Here is a 21,426-nt window from a genome sequence, read left to right on the forward strand (position 1 = left end):
TCTTTCCACCTTTCCAGTGTCTGAGCCAGAGTTCAGCAAGTTAAAATAATCATGTAAACATATCAGATTAGCAGACCAGGTGTTGTTTTTTTTTTTCTCATTTTATATTTGTTGAGAACTTAGCAATGTAAATATTTTCTAGGGACTAAAAATATGAGAATCTGCTTTTTGTGTTTAAAATGGGGGAAATATTCTCTTGCAGGGAGATACTTTTGTGTGTTTCTAGGCAAGATCCCATTCTCATTCAGTAAAATGGAATTAAATGAAAATATTAGTTAATAGAAGCAATTTTAGTGGCATGCATAAAGGGGCTTGTCAGACTGATCTATATAAAGAATCTCAAGATGATGAACTAATATTTTAATTGGTTAATTGGTGCTAATTTACAAAGAGAAAGTAAAGTTATAGAAATAGTTTTAAAAGTGTGGTTTAATTTCCACTAAGCAGATTTTTAATAATCTGGTAAGATATTTCTGTGTGATAGGAACTTAAGATAAAATTTGTCAAATTCTGCCTTTCTGGTTGGCATTTTTAAGCTTTTACATGAAAGAATATTTTCAAACTAGAATTTCAGTTCTTCATCAGACCAAAGTTTGTGAGGAAGAATTCGTCATCAATATGACCAAACCGTACAGTATATACAGTAGTCTGTACACATAGTCTTATCCATATATGCACTTGTGTACGTTTCCCCAGACATTCTAGACATCATGCCATAACTTCTTTCATCTTAAATAGACAAGAGCTCAATACCGGTCCTCTCTTGCCTTTTAGATATTTCAACAATTATTCCAGTAGATGGCCATGGGAAGTGAAAAATTCACATCTAACACTTTTGCTTAATATCTGTTTTATTGTACGATTCAGAATGGAGGAGTATGAAAGTGGTGTGTACAATAAGCATTTGGCATTACTTATCAATTTATATTATCTATTTTCCTTTGTTTCTACAACCATAGAAAACTGAGAGTTGGTTTTCTGACAAAAATATTAAAACCCCACTTTAAAAAAAAAAAATTTTGGTTCATTAAATCATTTACTTGAAACTAACCCTGAACTTAACTATTTTGAAAGATATAGATCTGTACCTGAGTTAAGTGCCAGGTATTTTAGTTTAATTTCAAACCAAATTCTGTGGTTTTTATTAAAATGTCATGTCTATATTGACAGATGAAAGATGTCTCAAGTTCTGCCTGAATTTTCTGTTTTAAAGATAATACCTGGCAACCGGACAAAAAATGCATAAAGAAGGTTTATGTCTTACAGGGATTGAATGATGACTACAAATATTTTTTTTAAAACATCAAACCACTCCTTGATGTAGGAAATTTCTACTTACAGTCTATTTTGCTCCATGAAGGAGTGGTTATTAATTTTTGTTTCTTCCCCCAGGCAACGTTTGGGTTATGAATAATTTGAGTTACACGGAGAAATACAGTGCAGTATATCAGAAGGGAAAGGAGAAAGGAAGAAAGTAGAAATCAGATTACATGATTTCTTTTGGGGAAGACATTTTATGATCATAACAGATGGTATTTTTAATCTCAATTTTGATAATATTCTTTTTAGGATACCTAACTTAATGTCCATGGACATGTGAACTTTTGCCATAGTAAAAGTTTTCATGGAACGATTTTTCTATTTTCACAGGCCTCCTTGTATCAATCCTCTATAGACAGAAGCTTGGAAAGACCCAGTAGGTAAGAATCTCATTATATCATGCAACCAGAATATTCTATACCAGGGGTTACTTTTCAATAGTAATACTATTCAGTAAAATAGTAATGAGGATGATGTTATCACTCATTTTTATTTTAAGCACCATACTCTTTAAAGTTGTTTTATTTTGTTCCTGCATTATTTTATATGATCATATTCAAGAATTTATAAAAATTAAGTGAAATAATTCTGTATTCCTTTACAGAGTGGGAAATTCTTCCCTTCCCTATCTCCTCTATACCCAGTTTTCTTTTCTTTAAATGAGGATTATAGTGGGCCAGCCCGATGGCAAAGTGGTTAAGTTTGCACACTCTGCTTCAGCGGCCCAGGGTTCACAGGTTCAGATCCTGGGTGCAGACCTACACACTGCTCATCAAGCCACACTGTGGCAGCATCCCACATAAAATAGAGGCGGATTGGCACAGATGTTAGTTCAGTGACAATCTTCCTCAAACAAAAAGAGGAAGATTGGCAATAGATGTTAGCTCAGGGCCAATCTTCCTCACACACACACAAATTAAATGGGGATTATAAACATCTAATTTTCAATATTGTGAGATGACATATGGTAATATATTTGAAAAAATTTGATAAATTATAAAACATTTTCTAAATTATATTTGTTCATTATACTCAACCACGCAAATCAGAAATACTGTTACTGCCAATAAATGAGCACTTACTCTGTGCTGGGCCTTCTAAGCACATAAACGTTTCCAATTCTTAAGACACCACTATGTGTCAAGTACCATTATCCCCGTTTTATCTCTGAGTAAACTGAAACTTAGGCTCTATAACTTACCAAGTTTACACAGTTGGCAAGGAGCAGAGACAAAGTAGAATTGAACCAAATAGCTTGTAACCGCTAGTCCTAACTGCCCGAAGAGTCTGCCAAGGTAAGTTCTGTTGATGGGCTTCAAATTATCACATAATTTAAAATACTACAGAAATTCAGACACAGCTCAAAAGCAGTATTGAATAATACAAACTCCCAGCCATGCTGTACCAACAGCAAATATTTGTATAACCTTCATTTTCCCTTCTCTGGATTTCTATCAACAGAAGTAGAAAACTTTGTAATTGGGCCCTTTGTAACTTGGGTTCATGAGTGCCACATAACGACGACATTAATGTCACTAAGAAAGGAGCTCCCTCAACTCCTCCTTTTGTATCTTTTACATCTATACTTGCACCTAAAATGTTAGAATTTTAGAGTTCTGATCTGACCTGAGGATTGTTATAAAGACACACTGACCCTCACATGGCAGGAGAATCACGGCAAAAACAGGTCTTGGAGAAGATGGGCGTCCTCTTTAGAAGAGTTCAGACAAACTCTGAGGTCAGGCTCCACCTCTGTACTTGCAAAGCGTGGGGCTTCCATTTACTCATTTGTAAACCAATGATAACAGGACATACTTCATAGGCTTGCTGTGCAGGCTACATAGGACGATAATGTCGGTAGGGCAGATAGCATACTGCTGGCTCCTAGGAGCTGGTGTTGCTGTTGCTGCTGCTGTTGATGTAATTTTATCAAATGATTTGACAGACAGCGTGCTGGGTGGTGTATATATATCTTCATTCACTAATGTTTGTTTTAAAGGATACTGTACTCAGGCCCAGAACCATGATAAAAATTTCCTGCCATTATAGACTGTTGACATCATTTAATACAACTGGGTGACAGAACTCTTTAAGAGTCTATTTGCTGACCAGATCACTGGTCATTCATTATTTGAATACGAAAATGTCGGAATTCCAATGCAAGGTTTCTAAAGCTAAGATTATTAGGCAAAGCTATAGGGAATTCTTGAAGTAAGAGAAATTTATCTCACCAGGTGTCTTCCTCTTTTCCAATCCTTTCCTCCATTTGGCATCCCTCCTCTGGATGTATTCCTGTTATTGGAACTCTTCTTCATGGAAAAAGATACATGATGCAAATCATAACACTGAATTATCAGTCACAACATATTACACTAGTAGGATAATTTTTACTTTAAGAGATGATTATAAACTTACGTCCATACAAAAACCTGCACATGAATATTCATGTCAGCTTTATTTATAATTGCCAAGACTTGGAAGCGACCAATATGTCCTTCAAAAGGTCTTTATCCATTGGCAAACAAACTGTGGTACATCCATATAATGGAATATTATTCAACAATAAAAAGAAATGAGCTCTCCAGCCACAAAAAAACATGGAGAAACCTTAAAAGCATATTGCTAAGTGGAAGAAGCCAAACTGAAAAGGCTACGTACTGTTGATTCCAACAATATGACATTCTGGAAAAGGCAAAACTGGAGACAGTGCAAAGATGAGTGGTTGCCAAGTGTTCAGGGAGAGGGAGGGACAAAGAGGTGGAGTACACGGGCTTTTGATGGCAATGACACTATTCTATATGATACAGTAGTGATGGTCACATGACATTATACATTTGTCAAAACTCATAGGATGTTCAACTGAAAACGTGAACCCTGTGAAACTATGGGCTTTCATTACATTTAATCATAATGTGTCAATATGAGTCATCAACTGTAACAAATGTACCACATGAATAGAAGATGTCAATAACAGGGGAAACTATGTGCTAGGGAAAAAGGAGTGTGACAGCTCCCCCTTACCTGTGGGAGTTACCTTCCAAGACCCCCAGTGAATACTTACACCCACAGATAGCACGGAACCCTATATATACTATGTTTTGTCCTACACATACCTACTGTGATGAAGTTTAATTTATAAATTAGGCACACTAAGACACTAACAACAATAACTAATAATAAAATAGAACAACTATAAAAATGTACCGTAATAAAAGCCGCCATAGATCTTAGCAACCTCAACATATGATTTTTTTTCTTTCCTTATTAAGTCAAGAATTTTCACTTTTTCACTTAAAGGAAGCACTTTACAGCTTCTCTTTGGCACATCCAAATTACAAGCATCACAACTCTTGCACTTTGGAGACGTTATTAAGGAAAATAAGGGTTCCTTGAACACAGGCACTGTGATAGTGGGACAGTCGATCTGATAACCCAAACAGCTACTAAGTGACTAATGGGCAGGTAGCATATACAGTGTGGATCCACTGGACAAGACGTCACACCCCATGAGACTGAGCGAGGCTGCGAGACTTCATCACGCTACTCAGAACGGCATGCAATTTAAAACTTATGAATTGTTTATTTCTGGAGTTTTTTCGTTTAATATTTTCAGACCACCATTGACCATGGGTAACTGAAACCGCGGAAAGCAAAACCACAGATAAGGGGGATTACCCTAGATGGAAATTCTCCGTACTTTTCCGTCAATTTTTCTGTAAACCTCAACCTGCTCTAAAAAAAAAAAAATACCTATTAATTTTTTATAGAGGTCATTATAAAGAAATAGTGTTTAATGTCAAGGAATGAATTCTTCAAAATCCAGTTTGGGGGATGCGAGATGAGCTGTACCGCTGTCACTGGTAAATTCCACCAGTCTTTCCAGTTCACGTGTTAACCTCCTCCAGCACCAACCAGACTGAAGCCCATTCCTTCTTTCAGTTCCGCGAGCATGGCCAGTGACTTCAGGAAAAGGAGGAAGAGCGAGCCTGCAGTGGGGCAGCCGAGGGCCTTGGGGGATCCCAGTGCAAGCAGGATGAGCCCCGGTCGAGCCGACCTCCCGGGATCCTGCGCCTCCCTGACAAAGTCTTTCACCAGTTCTTCTCCTTCTTCTCCATCAAGAGCAAAAGGTGAGCAGCAAGAAATTGACGTGTGAACAATTTACCAGTGTAAGTGTTCGCGTAGACTACCCTACGAGAGCTGGTCTAGTCATAAATAGCCAGAGATTGTTAGCATGTGACTACAATGTCTTGGATAAAATATAGTTTCAGAACAACAGCTTTCTTTACACACAGACTAAATCAGGTTGGTGACCCATTTGAGAGGCTTAAAGGACTATCATCTGTTAATGCTTTTTTCCTCCCAATATATCATTTGCATTTTTTTTTTGAGCAAAGTAATTTATTGTCAGGCTATTAAAAGATTATGCTTATAAACACTTGCATATTGTCAAATTTTTCTAATGTTACTACAACTAGCAAAATTAGTCAAATTTATAGAATAGAAATTAAAAGCAGAAACAGAGGATATTGTTGCCTGAAACATAAGTTGGTTTTTTTAAATTCTAGATAAAAATTTGCCTCATCTCAGAAAGTCATTTCTTTAATCATTTGCTCTATATTTTGGTCAATGTTCAGATACACAGTAGAATAGCCATGTTCTGCATGTAACATAGTGTTCAATTCCCAACAGTGCAGTAGTAAAAACTAACTGGTTTCAAGCCATAATTATAAAACTTAGATATTACCAAGCCATTTTTCCTTATGGCCTGTCTCCTCTCTGGAAATTCAGTGAGTTTTGTTGAAAGGGACTAAGTCACTCCTTCAGGTCTCAGAAATACCATTTGGTGCATTACTGATGCCATAACAGGAGTATTCCTAAGATGGACATTGAGGACTGAACCAGCACCCATAGTTACCCAGGGCTATACCAAATTTGAGGTGCCACAGTCTCCTCCCATCTCCTGGGGTTGCAGCAGAAGAGAGAAGGAATTTGAAATGTGTGAAGAAAGTGAGTTCTAACAGAAATTTCCATAAAATACCAGTGATTCAGCTGCACGTATGAAATGTAGGCACTAGAGGTGTTGCCATGTGTTGGTTAAAGCTAAGTGGCCGTTAATTTGTGTGCAAAAGCTCAGCTGGTTTTGAGGACTGGGCTCTGAATGGCTGGGAGGTGCCAGGTCTCTTCCACGGCCCAGGGAAGCTGTGAGAGTAACTAGAGGGTTCAGCGAGGATGAGCCCCTTCTTTATACCTTTCCTCAATTAGCAGAGGGAGGTATCTTTATCAGATTCTACTCGTTTATGCAAACAAGTATCTTAAGGTAACACATAGGTCATGAAATTCATTGATTCATTCTGCTCAGATGCTACCCAAAAGTTAAAAGAATTCTGATTAACTTAGATATTCGTTTTCATCTTAGGGAGCCTTAAGTCAACTTCCTTTCCCAAATATTACATACCTACTTAAAGTACTTATCTACTTTTGAAGAATTTGGGGAAGATTGTAAGGCAGGAGCTGTCGATAGAGGTATTTTCCTCCACTAGGCCTCTTTCTAAGAAGAAAATGTCCCATTAGATGTAATTTGGCCTCTTGTTTGTAGGTCAACTCACCAAAGCAAAAGAAAAGAATATTTCCATACGTATTCCAAACTGAGGTCAGGTATAGCTCTCTATTAGCAAGTTGCAAATGACTTTTTAAAAAGACCCTCCGTGGAAAAAAGCAAAATGCATTTATCTATGATGAAAGCTTTACATTATATCCAGTTATCCTTATAAGAACCTTTGCAATAAGAGGTTAAAGGTAGAGAAATTAAAGAGGTAAATTAGTTTATTTAAAGAGGCACTAATTATTTTTTTCTTGGAGAAATATTAGCAGCAATGGTTCACAGCATCTTGATTTTGCAATTTTGGAGAATACTTTGTCTTACAGCTTTGTTATCTAATGCCCATGAAAAATTATTTGATACAGTTATGGGAGTATTAATTAAATGTAAATATATAAATTGCTTTTTACCTCTCTAGTATGATAAATCAAATAAGACTCAAATCCTGACCTTATTGAATTAATTAGATGTATATAACACTTTTGGCATTAATTGCTAAAACTTTAAATTACCACCAGGTCATGCTACTAGCTTATGAGGTACTGTTGTGTTTTTGGCATACCATATTTGCAGAAGGATATAGACGAATGTAATAGAAATAGGTGTATTAGCTACACCAATTACTTTTTATACATGGTTTTGGAAACTCTAACATCTTCAAATCTACATTAGTTTAAAAAGTATTGCCATGCTTTAGAATTAGACCTTTCTCTCTAAAGTTGAAGCTACATGTGTAATCAGTATCTAAACTATACTCTAACCCCTCTCTCTTTGCTGTGCTATCTGACGCTAACTGACATGCTCTCCTCTTTGTGAACCTTTTAACGTCTCCAAATGTCTCTCTTCCACCACGCTGCCCTGGATCAAAAGGTGGGGATGATAGCAAAATGTGTCCATCCCTTTGCAGTTACTCAGGGCTCAACGGCATCCCCTCCAATGAGTTAGATTACTGTAACACTTACAGACAGCATTTGGACGTCCCGCGGGACTCCCAGAGGGCCATTACTTTCAAGAATGGCTGGCAAATGGCCCGACAGAACGCAGAGATCTGGAGCAGCACCGAAGAAACGGTATCCCCCAAAATCAAGTCCCGTAGCTGTGATGATCTCTTAAATGATGACTGCGACAGCTTCCCCGATGCGAAAACCAAGTCGGAAAGCATGGGTTCTCTGCTATGTGAAGAGGACGCCAAGGAGCCCTGCCCCATCACGTGGGCTTCTGCCTACATCCAGGAGGGCCGGGGTAATGGCAGATCAAGGCTTCGACACAGGTCAGCCCACGACGCCCCAGGGTTCCTAAAATTGTACAAGAAAATGCACCGCATTAACCGCAAGGATTTGATGAATTCCGAGGTGATTTGCTCCGTGAAGTCGAGGATAATGCAGTATGAGAAGGAGCAGCAGCACAAGGGACTGCTCCATGGGTGGAGCCAGTCCTCCACCGAGGAGGTGCCCAGGGACATGGTACCCACCCGCATTTCTGAATTTGAGAAGTTGATTCAAAAGTCCAAATCCATGCCCAATTTGGGAGATGGTATGTTGTCTCCTGTAACCCTAGACCCCCAACAAAATGGGTTATGTCCCAAAAGGCGATTTTCCATTGAGTCTTTGCTGGAAGAAGAAAATCAAAGTCGACACCCTTCTCAGGTACAACAAAGCCACAAGTCGAAAGCCCTGGTGCCAATTCACATCGAAGTCACCAGTGAGGAGCAGCCGAGAACTCATGTGGAGTTTTCTGATAGTGACCAAGACGGAGTTGTGTCCGACCACAGTGATTACATCCATGTAGAAGGATCCTCCTTTTGCAGTGAGAGTGACTTTGATCACTTTTCTTTCACATCCTCTGAAAGTTTTTATGGCTCCAGCCACCATCACCACCACCACCACCACCACCATCACCGGCACCTCATCAGCTCCTGCAAAGGGAGATGTCCTGCATCCTACACCCGATTTACCACAATGCTAAAACACGAAAGAGCTAAACATGAGCATCCCGAAGAGCCCAAAAGACAACAAATGGACCCTGGCCTTTCTAAACTTGCATTTCTAGTCAGCCCTGTGCCTTTCCGAAGGAAAAAAAGTTCCACTCCCAAAAAACAGACTGAAAAGGCAAAATGTAAAACGTCTGTATTTGAGGCTCTGGACTCTGCCCTTAAAGACATTTGTGACCAAATTAAAGCTGAAAAGAGAAGGGGAAGTCTGCCAGACAACAGTATATTGCACCGTCTTATTAGTGAACTGCTGCCGGATATTCCCGAAAGGAATTCCTCACTTAACGCTCTGAAAAGGAGCCCCATGCACCAGCCTTTCCACCCACTGCCTCAAGATGGTGCTATTCATTGTCCATTGTACCAGAACGATTGTGGGAGAATGCCTCACAGTGGCTCTTTCCAAGATGGAGACACCACCACCACCAGCTGCCACCACCAAGATCATGAGAATGCACTGAGTCTCCAAGGTGGATGAACTTTTCTTTCTTTTTCCTTGTGGTTCAGATACCCACCCTCCAGCTCTTTCATTTTCCATTCCTACATCTCATCATGCTTGAGCTGTGAGACCACTTGGCATCGTTATGTGTTGCGAAGCAAATGCTTGTTGTGCAGACATGTCTTACTGAATAGTCCTCATGTGCCCATCTGATATTTGGACTTGATGTGTGGCTTAAAGTGATCATCGATTCACAAAACTTCACTCATTCGAATCAAAAGGGTTTTGAAAACCATTTTGTAGCTTCATGTTAGCCTTGAAACAACTGTCGCTCACATTGCAACAGCAAATTAAACATTTACCGTTTTAAAAAGATTTCAAAACAGAAACCATAGTGCATATCAGTGTCTTTGGTTCTGACAACTTTGCATTAGCTCTTTTTTTGGTTGTAAAATTAATCAAACCCAATAGTTTAATAGCCTTTTCCTTGATTTTTATATTAACTTTATAATCATTCACTCAATAATTTGCTCACATTCTGTATAGAATATACTATATTAAAATACTCAGGGAGCAAAACTGTAATATGTAAAGTAGTAATTGGTGGATGATTAAAAGAGAGTAAGACTTAATAATTTTCTCCATTTAAAGGACACAATTGGCATAAAATTTTTGTGAATGTGTCTTTAAGCTGTCTGTATAAAAAATCTCATTTCCATCACTCAGTGTATCCATTTTCTCTTCCTTTCCATTATGTAATTTGTTTTCTGTGTCTGCTAAAATGATCCAATATTGACATTTGAATTAGACCATTTAGGTTAATAGTGACTCTCAACTCTGTTTTCATAGACAGATTAGCACCTTGCAGTGGGAACACATGGACAAATTGCAACTCAAATGCAGACAACGTTTTTTGAGGTTTAAGTAACTGAAAAGCACAGGTGTTTTGATATTTTTATATAATTCTTTTCATTAATTCTTAAAGTGCATCTGTTTACTATGTAAATTTTAAGAATCTGGAATGAACATTCCAGACCGAAATTTGGATCAACACCAGACATTGCAAAGTGCGTTACAACATTATCATATCATACATATACAAATCATACATTGCCATACAAATCATACACTGGCATAAACCCAGGTGATAGGTTTATTGTAAGCACTATTTTACAGCTGAGGAAATTGAGACCCAGAGAGGAGAAGAAATTTGACCAAAGTCTCACAGAGAGAAGGTAGCAGAAACAGGATTCAAACTCCTAATAATTCAGAATTCAAAGCATGGAATATAATCTCTATAGACAAAAAAAGAGAGACATAATTCAAATTTCATAATATGTATGGTTCAATTGTTAATTATCATGGCACAAATTTACTTATATTGTTAGTATTTATCTTTGCTTCCACTTATACTATGGACCATGCTTCGAAAACAATAAATTAGAATTTTTAAAATCACTTTCTACAATTTGAAATTTTCACTGATTGACATATATCAGAATCTAATGTTTTAAATAAATTAGCTAACTTTTCCAGTTTTTCAATATACTAATATAATCATCTCTCAGTTTTATGTGCAGATAGAGGACATTATTGGAACACGATTTGGGAGGGCTTTGAAATGCATTTAAAGGGTATTTTGTATCTTAATAAAATATTTACTCTCCAATTATGTTTATCCAGTGAAAAATAGTTTATATTCCATGGGTTAGTAAAAGCAATTTAAAATTTGTGAACATTATGAGTGCCTTATGATCATAAAAGTATATTAAGTTAGCATGAAAAATATACTATATAAAATCCTGTAGCATCAATGAAAATAAGTGGTTAAGTTTTACCCGAGATATTTATGGCCATGGTACCTTCTTAAGCTTGCAGACTTTAGAATTCACAACTCACAGAGTTAGATGCTGCTCCTTCTGTGATGTAGCTGGTGCCCCACCTGCTGTGAGTAAACAGTTCTTCTTTATAATCAAAGTATTCAAAACCTTTCCACAATGTTTTCTTTTTATGGATTGGCATTTTTAAGTCTTTTATAGATGGATTTCTTTTCTTTTTAATGCTTCTTGTTATTCAATATAACTAAATTTATCAAAGGGATGAGAGGAAGAATTTACAAATTTTGACCCAGTTATACCAGTAAAATTTTGTAAGAAGACTACTGGCGATACTTCTAACCTCTCGTTACATTTCCACGTATAAACGTGTAAGGTTTAAGATACTATTAAGAAATACTTCCAATCATAATTTTGAAATGTAATGAATTACTTATACTTTGTTTTAAGGTGAACAAAAACAATTCAATATTTCATAAGCAATTTCGCAACTGATATGATACCTTCTGTTTAGAGAATTTCTATTGCTTCATTTCTTGGCTTAAATATTTCCTTTCTGATAAGGTAGTTGCGCACAAGGGAAGGCCGTAGATAAAAGCTTTTTCAGCCTTAAGCCTCCAAATGACATTTTAAGACTCAATGAATATTTAAAAACAGAGAGAGGAGGGGGAATGGACATGACCCTAGTTGTCTCATCATCATGCTTTCTTTATTTTTCTTTCTTTTTCATTACTACATTCTCAAATTGTTGTTCCACAAAATGTTTCTGTTTCTATAAATTGTTGCTACTTTCAAATTCTCCATCTTCTATAGGCCTTTTATAGTAATTATAAATCAGAGGCAGGAAGACTATAAATAGAAAATATTTAAAAATCTTTGAGATGAAAAACCCCTGTATCTATGAATTGTCCATGCCAGGTGCTACAGTATAATTATATCAGCAATGTAACAATCATATTGATATATATGATTACAATACTTCTGCAACCTTGGATATTTTTCCTTTTGAAATACTCTTTTTTTTGTTTCTTACATCACAACTTTATAATTATCTGTGAGTTTTATACCCGTGTTTTCCATTGTGGCGTCTCTCCAAGTTTGAGGGGAAAAGTAGTTGACACTGAGGAATCTGGCTAAACAAATCTGCTTTTGATTAAGTGGATACTCACGCTGGCACTGTCCTTTCCAATAGACCGAGAGTCCCCTAGAAGTTACTCGTCCACTTTGACTGACTTGGGGAGAAGTGCACCAAGGGAAAGAAGAGGAACTCCAGAAAAAGAGGTAGTTAGTTCAATAGCATTTGAGTCTTTTAAAACAACATACTTGTTAAAGCCCTTGCCGCTGAAAGTTACGTCCAAAACCAGTAAAGAACCCAGATTAAAAACATGAAAATGACGATAGGAAAACTAGAAACACTTTCTTTGGAGTCTGAGAGAAGGAGAAGTGGTTTGCCTTCTGACCCTACATGCAGATCTGCCCCAGCTGTGGTCCACTTTTGGCAGTGAGGCCTCTCTGAGTCTTAACCTGACACCCATGAATTAACAGGTATGGTCTAATAGAGTCTTGGGCTGGGCCAGCCCATGGAGGAAGGAGGTTTCCCCCCGTACAAATTTCAGACCCAGTGATGAAAGGGAGAGCCCTAGGTCAACTGTGCTGCTAATCAATACAAATTCTACATAAATACTTTTTGCTGGCCTGCATTTGTTGGAGAGGACCCCTGAGAAAACCACTACCCCTGGGAACCACCTACCAGCTGGCCCTTTGTCCATGGTTCTGAGCCACAGCAGGAGTTCTCGCTCATTCTATCTTGGAGCTATGAAGGTTTGATGGAAACTGAACCTTGGTCGTGGACTGGCAGACACTCCAGGAGAATGTCCACAGGGGTCTGATAGAGTCCAGCCCGGTAGGACTCCCAAATAAGTCAGGAACGGTCCAGTTGCCTGAAGTTCACCAGAATCACAAGGAAAGAGAGTGGAGAGAGGTAATTATTGGGAAGTGAGAAGGAAGAGCTGGAGTAGCTAGCTATAGAGTACAGGGTGCCCTAGGCAGATCCATGACCCCAAAGATGGAAGGTGGGCATATCATATCACAACTACAAACTGAGCTGCTGGTTTACTGTGTGCTGAATTCCTGAACCCTCCAGGGAATGAAAGATGATCAAGCCTATGCTTTTGGCCACTAGCTAGCCTCCCAGTGATAATTGGGCTAATATTTCCTTGCTACCATGTTAATAAGTGTTTGATAAAAGGGATGACGACTTCCTTTGACTTTTTTTCAGTCGTTTTATTCTGATTTAGAAGGCGTTGTGTCAATACATAAGACATAGAGCAATTGACCCTCTGCAGTTATCCCAAGAAAAGCCTTGGTTACAGCCAAAATTATACCTAGGACGGAATCCTCCTCAAGCATTTTATTCTCCAATTATAGCATTTACCTATCTTAGTTCCTAAGACGAAATAGGATGTTCAATAGTTACAGTAAATAAATCATCTGTTATATTCCTGTTAGAGCTTAAATCTCTAAAAGAAGAACTAATTAACTTATTCATAAGTTGCATGTAGGATTTACGTTATATATGTTTAATCATTCCTTGAGATTACATTTCTCTTTAATTCACGTGAAACTGTTTTGTCGCAGGAAATCCAAATTTTAACTTAGTGCTAATTGTTTACCTTCTTTTTCAGAAATTGCCTGCAAAAGCTGTTTATGATTTTAAGGCTCAGACATCTAAGTAAGTAAGATAACTATTTATTGCATCATTTAAGTTGGTTTTAAATACTGTGGTACAACTTTAAGAGATAAATATTACAATGAGATGTATTACAAATAAGGCCTAATTCCCAATTCAGCAATCCACTCTAATTAAATGGTTCCTTCTGAATTAATTGGAATGTGAGTAATTTTATTTTCATTTTGAGTTTAGTTGAGAATCATTGAGTTTTAAATTACGCTAAATATGTTAGATAGAGCACAATGAGTTCAAAAGGATAGGAAAAACAAAAGAAACTAAGAATCTTTGTATCTAGAATTTTCATGTCAAGAATAACGTAAAAATAAAGTATGGGGGAGTAGTTAACACTAACTGGGAGAATTTGATAACATTTACTTATCCAATTATGTCAAGGGGAGTTTGTGGGGTTGAAGACGAGAACTGCGTACGAAGATTCCTGTAGTAAAATTTCCACGTCTCAACGCTCAAAGCTTGGAGATTCTGAGCAAAGTTCTCTCCTGTGGGACTTTGATGTTGGTGGTTTTGTACTCCCGTGTTGCAATATTTCTTTTACCTTTTTTTTTAGAAACTTATCCTTAAGATGTGCATGTGGTTGAGAAAGGCTAGTACTAAGCACGTGAGTAGGCTTAACTGGGAAAGAGTTCTCCAGTTCTGTCATGGCCCAGGTGCACAGATCTTGTTTAAGAAACTTTGGTCTCCATTAGAATTCAAGATATTGAATTGGTGGCGGATCAGAATTGGCCACCTCAGGATGTGTCTCTTTGGCATGCGGATTATTTGGGGCTGGTTACTTTTAAGAAATTGCAGACAGGGGAGAAGCCTTGAAAACCAAGTATAAGTTACTCTTCGTAGGAGATGTTTACATTTGCAAGGGAAATCGTCGTTTGTAAAGATATCACCCTCTCTGTACCAGGAAGAAGGGGATGACCTTATCTCTAGAAACTCTTATCAATGAGGAACACAAGGACTTAACTCCGAATAAGAACTTTACTCTTGTTTACTGTGCTTTTCTGGCAATCTCCCATGACTGACTCCCGCCACCCCCAACATCCTCCTTTGTCTTTAGCTGAAGGTGATATTTAAGGTGAAAACTTTGGTCATTTTGGCGAGTTGCTCAGTTTTCCTGGGTTTCTCTCGTGTATACATGTTATAAAGCTTTGTTTGATTTTCTCCTGTTATTCTGTCTCATGTCAATTTAATTCGTAGACCAGCCAGAAGGACCTAGAGGGTAGAGGAATTGTCTTCCTCCCCTACAAATTAGTTGTAAATTAGCATTAAATTACTCTATGTTGTTTAAACTAAATATATATAATAACCAAAATATTTTATTCATAAAAATACATGTTATATGAGTTAATAGTTCTAGAAACTGTCTCTAACATAAGACATATAAAAAATAAAAATCACTCAGAATTTCTTATGCCACTGAGATAGGGAATAAACTAAATAAGAAAATGCTATTTAGAAATTAAGATACTGCTCTCTGCTTCAGCAGCCCAGGGTTTCACCAGTTCAGATCCTGGGCGCAGACATGGCAGTGCTCGTCAGGCCACGTTGAGGCGGCATCCCACATGCCACAACTGGAACGGCCCACAACTGAAAATATACAACTATGTACTGGGGGGCTTTGGAGAGAAAAAGGAAAAATAAAATCTTAAAAAAAAAAGAAATTCTAGCTCTGAGATGAAAGGGACACAATTTTGGAAAGCATTAAGTGAGATGACTGTCCTTTATTTAGATTACTTCAAAAATTTAAATATGAGCCTTTATAAATAGAAAAGATTTCTTTTCACATTTAAAAGAAAAATAATTAGTTGTCTCTAATTTACGTGTTGTTGTTTTTTTTGAAAAGCTAAGCTTCCTAGTTTCATTTCCAGAAACAAAACACACCTGGCGCAAATAAAACTGTTGGATTGTAAACATTAAATATTTTGTTTTTTGTTTTCTACATCAGGCACTTGCTTAAAAGAGGGAAGTACTGTATTTGAATGTAAGGCTCTGTGACTCTTTTTGTCTTTAGGGTTACTGAAAATTTAACATACTTTCAATGTGGAGATTTTAATACTTCTAAATGTGTAATGGTTATTTTAATATGCAATAGTTTTTTCAATTAATTCTTCTAATCAATGAGAAATATTCTACATCTGACATAAACCTCTCTTTCTTATGTATTCTGCACAAATGAATGATCCAGCTCAAGATTCTAAACTAAACAATGCAGAACATTCGAGGGTGGAAGGCAAATGTGTAGGGAAGTGGGGCTCTTTGGAAAAGATGTGAAATAAGTGCTCGCCAACAAGATATATTTGTGGAGGCAAAATAACGCACAGACACAATTACCTGGATGATGAAGTCATGAAAAATGGATATAGTGAGGGTGAGAATTTAGGCATGAATTATTCAAAATAGGTAATCTTTATAACTTTAAATTCTCATATTTACCTTCTGTCTTTTTAGAAATAATCAAAATGAAAAAGCATAGTTAGTGTCTGAAGATATTTTTATTTTTTAAAAACAGGAGATATAAAGAGGCAAGGAATTTGTGCATGTCTTTGCACTTAAAGCACGTTTATCTTTGTGATTAGAGTTAATAATATTGTATTGCATATTAGAAAGTCTTCATCAGAAGGAAAAACATAGCTATGTAAAGTGATGGATATTAACTAGACTTATTGTGGTAATCATTTCACAATATATACAAATATTGAATCATCATGTTGTACACCTGAAACTGATATAATGTTATATGTCGATTATACATTAGTAAAAAAAAAACAGAAAAAAACCAAACATTTATCTTTGTGCCTCATTGAAAAATAAAAGTATAAGATCTTTTCTGTTTCACAAAATAAATTCCTTATCAAGATATTCTACTTAAATGCCTGTCAACCAGCTTCAAGGACCCACAAATAAAAATTTTTCTGGTGTTGGCACTTCTGTGCTAAGGCTAAATGATATTTATTTTCCTTATTGTAAGCTTTAGCATATCAAAAGGAAACAGAAGAAGAGAGAGAAGTAAGTAACTAGCTAACTAGCTTCAGGACAAAAAAATCATCAGTGCAGAATTAATCATTATGCCACGCTTCACAAGTTCTTTACCATAAACTAATGACTAGATAGCAACAGTTTATCTCCGCCTTTAAATTTCATATTAATCTGCCCGTGATTTATATCAGACACAATGTTGACACTTGTTCTTTCTGAAATCGCTTCTAAAGTTATAATATTGTAAGTGAATTCTAAAAGTTTCCAAGAGAAATAGTGATCTAACTGGGCTCGACAGAGTTTTTAATATTGGAAGTCTATTCCCCAGCCAAATACAGCTCTAGTGAATGTGTTGATTTTAAGAATAATTACTATACATCAGGGAGAAAAAAACACATTTAAACCTGTCTCTTCCAGGGAGCTGTCATTTAAAAAAGGAGACACCGTCTACATCCTCAGGAAGATTGATCAAAATTGGTATGAGGGAGAGCATCACGGGAGAGTGGGCATTTTTCCAATCTCATACGTAGAGGTAAGTCCTTAAGAAGAGGTTACCCCTTAGTGGTGGTCATTTCCAAAGGCACCACAGGTCGAGAATAAAGAACTGTTCTCCTTCATAGAGACTCTCACCTCCTGAAAAGGCACAGCCTGCGAGACCACCTCCCCCAGCCCAACCTGGAGAAATCGGAGAAGCTATAGCCAAGTATCATTTCAATGCTGACACAAATGTGGAGCTCTCGCTGAGAAAGGTAACCTGGCTGTTTTCTTCATCGGTGCATTTGAAAGGCTGACTATATTCAAAACGAGAATGGGCCATCTTCTTCCTTAGACATTTTTGTGTTTTCCCCCTTTTCTACAAAGGACCCCATAAAGCCCTGAGTCACTGTTACCTACTGCTCCTCGTGTCCTTCCAGGTGAGGTCCCCTGTGGGATACAAAGGTCCTCAGAGAGGCTCTTCCTCTGTGGGTTATGCAGGGAGGCCCCAAATCCTCTCCAAGGGGAGCCTTGGGCTGAATATCAATGAGTTGTACATGTGGAAGCATCAAAAGGAAAAGCCCTTTAATATGCTTCAGAATATTGTTGTTCTGCTGCCTTATTATTCAAATTTTTTAAAAAAAGAGATGTCCCAATACTTAGTTTTCTCTTATGTTAGAATCAAGGAATGGTCCTAAAGCGATGAAGACATTTCTTACTGGGGGGCCTTTCTGAGGAGTCACCTGGGCAGAGCTGTTTCCTTGATGGGACATCTCTAGGCCTCCTGACTGACCCCAATTTTATTAGCAACCTATCCACTTCTAGTATTTCTTCTTAACAATACCAAAAAGAAATCTTTTCACCTTGCTACTTTGCACAGTTGAGAATGATTAAATGAACTATTTTTATTGTTTGCTAAGCAATCACATACATTTGTTTGAGGTAACTGCAGGTCTGCACACAACAGACTAGATAGTAATATGCAAGGTGGTTCTAGAAATCTCTCACGCCTACTGGCAAAATCCATAGCCAGGAGCAATCAAGGGAAATAGTGCTGTTCTTGTCCTGGCAGAAGCTCGTCTCATTCTCTGCATCAAACACTGATTCTCTTCTACCCTCCCAGCTGCAGCCCAGCAATACAGGAACTGTATCAGCTCATGTTTCATATTTTAAAGAGAAGCTTCCACCAATGCAATTCACAGCAATAGCCTAGCAACGGTGGTGTATTATAGTGAAAATCAATGCAATTTTAAAATTAGAGTTACTTTTCTTCGGTATTTTCTGCTTAGTGGTGGTAGGACAGGCTGTATGAACCATCCAGCATTCTAGCAAAAACAGAACTTTCACCTTGAGTACCCCGTGAAGAAGGCCTCCCTGCTATACTGAAGTTTTTACTGTGTGTCACCTCCAGCACCCTAGCGAGTGCAGCTGCCCAAACTTCCAGATCACCCGCTGGAGGCAGCTGCAGAGTTTTTACTGTTCAGGCACAATCTTGCCTATTTATTTCTGGGCCACACGTGGTTTTGAGTTAAAATTTAAACTGGGTTTTGTGGCATTGGTTTGATCGCTGCAGGTAGCAGGAATAGCGATCCTAGAAAGTTCTATTATTGCAAAAGTCAAGGTTTCTATAAAAATATTTAATGACCAGTATGGCATGGCGGCCAACCAATCAGACGGATGCTGGTGTGATACTGTCTTGATGCCAACCAGGTGGATGTCTGCTCTGGCCACACCTATGGATTATCTAGGGTGCTATCTTTGCCTCCAGCTTGTTAGCTTCACTCTTTGTTACTACTTAGCACAAGATAACCAGTGTGCCCTTCAACTTCATCCCTTCTAGACGTTGATTTCTGCAACCCATTTCAGACGCACCATCACAAGGAGCTGTGGTGCTCTTTTCTGAAGCTCTTCCTACAGGAGGTCATTCCCTTAATCTGTCAGTGATAGAACGATGCTACTGTCATTGAGACATTGCCTGTTAAGCTATTCTGCTTTTTGAAATAACTTAACACAAGTCATTTCACATGGTACCCATATGAACATGTCTAAGCCCATTCACATTAACCAAGCCTCCTTAGGGAAGATCCTAATGTGATAAATGGATGATTAAACTGCATATATGTTGAGAATCTGTAATTTGGGAATAAGCTCTGAGACTGAATTTGCATTCTCCTGACTGAAAAAAAACCCAAAAAACTGGAGGCATAAAACTTTCCCAAATGGAAAACTATTGTTTATTAGAAAACATTGACCATTATATTTTTTATGTTATCACATCTCTATTTATTATGCATTTTCCTAATATTCCTTACAGGGAGATAGAGTTATTCTTCTTAAAAGAATTGATCAAAACTGGTATGAAGGCAAAATTCCAGGAACCAACAGACAAGGCATCTTCCCGGTTTCCTATGTAGAAGTTGTGAAAAGGAATACAGCCAAAGGTGCTGAGGACTACCCCGACCCTCCAATACCCCACAGCTTTTCTAGTGACAGAATCCACAGCTTAAGTTCCAATAAGGTAAGAAGACATTCTGGCATATTAGTAGAATGCTTGGGAGCTTGGAGTAGGATAATCAATGCGCGATTTTAGGACGTTTGACTAGAAGATCACATTTGCTGCAAAGCAAAAGATTTACGTTATGTTTCTAAGTGTGTGAATGCCACATCAAATCAATATAATCTGATTTTTCTTAAATAGGTGCTGGCATAAAGGTTTAATGCTTGATTTTGGTAGTTTCATTTTGAGGTTAAAATATTGAAAGAGAAAGAGAAAACATTAGTATCATAAAGCCCTATATGATATATATCTACATACATATATGTATCTGCTTTCTGAAACTCAATTTTTTCTGAAACTTGATTTTATTTAATATATATATTTTATGTGGATTATATATAGTCACGTGTAGCTTGGCAATGGTGACATGTTCTGAGAAATGTCTTTAGGCAATTTTGTCATTGTGTAAATGTCGTAGAGTATACTTAACACAAACCTAGATGGTATAGCCTACTACACACCTAGGCTATATGGTACTCATTTTATGGGACCACCATCGTGCATTCGGTCTGTTTTTGCCCGAAACGTCATTATCGCACCACACGACTGTGTGCATGTATATATAGATAAATAGCTAGATCCCAAAATGGTTTGTTTCAGCAACAGATGATAATTAGGTTGACAAAATTCTATGAAAGTCTCAGGGTTTTTAGCATAGAAAGACAAATAGAGTAAAATTTTTAATTGATGTCTATAAGTCAGTTTATTAGTTTGAATGAAAATGTCATAGGTTGTCAGACGTCCTCAAGTGTATTTTAGTAGTTTTAGGGCAATTTTGTGCCAGTTCTACTGTCTCACTTGAATAGTAGCTAAAGATAAATACCTTTCTCAATATGTAGTCTAACAGGGACTTCGCTTTTGAACTGGTTAATTAGAAAAGGCTATTCTCCAACTTTCTTTATTCACAATGTGAATTTTTTCTTAATTTTCTGTTGAATTATAATTTATTGCCTTCTTTTCCGGATGGTATTTAGGGATTTGTTCTCCTTTTCATAACTTCCAAGTATAAAACTTTAAATTACCAAGGAATTACTTCTAAAATATTGTAAGTACTTCCCAACATTTAAAAAAATTTCTTAAGTTGCATAATTTATTAATTATTTTAAATGAGATTAAGGCTGGGACATGGAAAAATAAACCGTGAAATAAAAACAACCCATTTGCTAGAGCTAGCAAAATAACCTCACCATATCAGACATTATTAAAGTGTGAAGTCATTTCATGTTCCACGGCAAGGTCGTTTCAAGATAGCATCCCCAGTGATCTAAACGACTCCTTGAAAATGAGTCTTAGAAGTGTTTTACATAAGTCAGTGATCTAAGAATCTGCTATCTTAAGAGAAGCATTTTCTTTGAAAAGGGCTAAGTCTAGGCATTTTATTTATTCTACTCCTCTTTTAAGACTGGGTTTCAGATGCAGAGTAATTACTCTCAATCTTTTATCATTGGATAACAGGACAGTCTGCTACTATCTAGTTTTGTCTGAGTGATTATAAAGTT

At 37.3% G+C, this 21,426-nt stretch overlaps 1 protein-coding gene across 50 annotated transcripts in view; it reads left to right on the top strand.

The window, feature by feature from the left end:
- The window catches only part of SORBS2 (sorbin and SH3 domain containing 2), a 332,703-nt gene that overhangs the window by 287,331 nt on the left and 23,946 nt on the right, over nt 1-21,426 (top strand). For 29 of the 50 annotated variants that reach the window (XM_070253148.1, XM_070253152.1, XM_070253155.1 and 26 more), the window contains 7 exons: nt 1,651-1,700; nt 5,260-5,447; nt 12,373-12,461; nt 13,865-13,911; nt 17,314-17,428; nt 17,517-17,645; nt 19,685-19,888. In XM_070253148.1, coding sequence (XP_070109249.1) covers nt 1,651-1,700; nt 5,260-5,447; nt 12,373-12,461; nt 13,865-13,911; nt 17,314-17,428; nt 17,517-17,645; nt 19,685-19,888 — 822 coding nt within the window. Of the gene's footprint in view, nt 1-1,650; nt 1,701-5,259; nt 5,448-7,789; nt 9,377-12,372; nt 12,462-13,864; nt 13,912-17,313; nt 17,429-17,516; nt 17,646-19,684; nt 19,889-21,426 lie in introns of all 50 variants that reach the window. The other 21 variants (XM_070253122.1, XM_070253126.1, XM_070253128.1 and 18 more) reach the window with 1 other exon arrangement.

This window comes from Equus caballus, chromosome 27 (assembly GCF_041296265.1).
Source record: "Equus caballus isolate H_3958 breed thoroughbred chromosome 27, TB-T2T, whole genome shotgun sequence".
Lineage (NCBI taxonomy): Eukaryota > Metazoa > Chordata > Mammalia > Perissodactyla > Equidae > Equus > Equus caballus.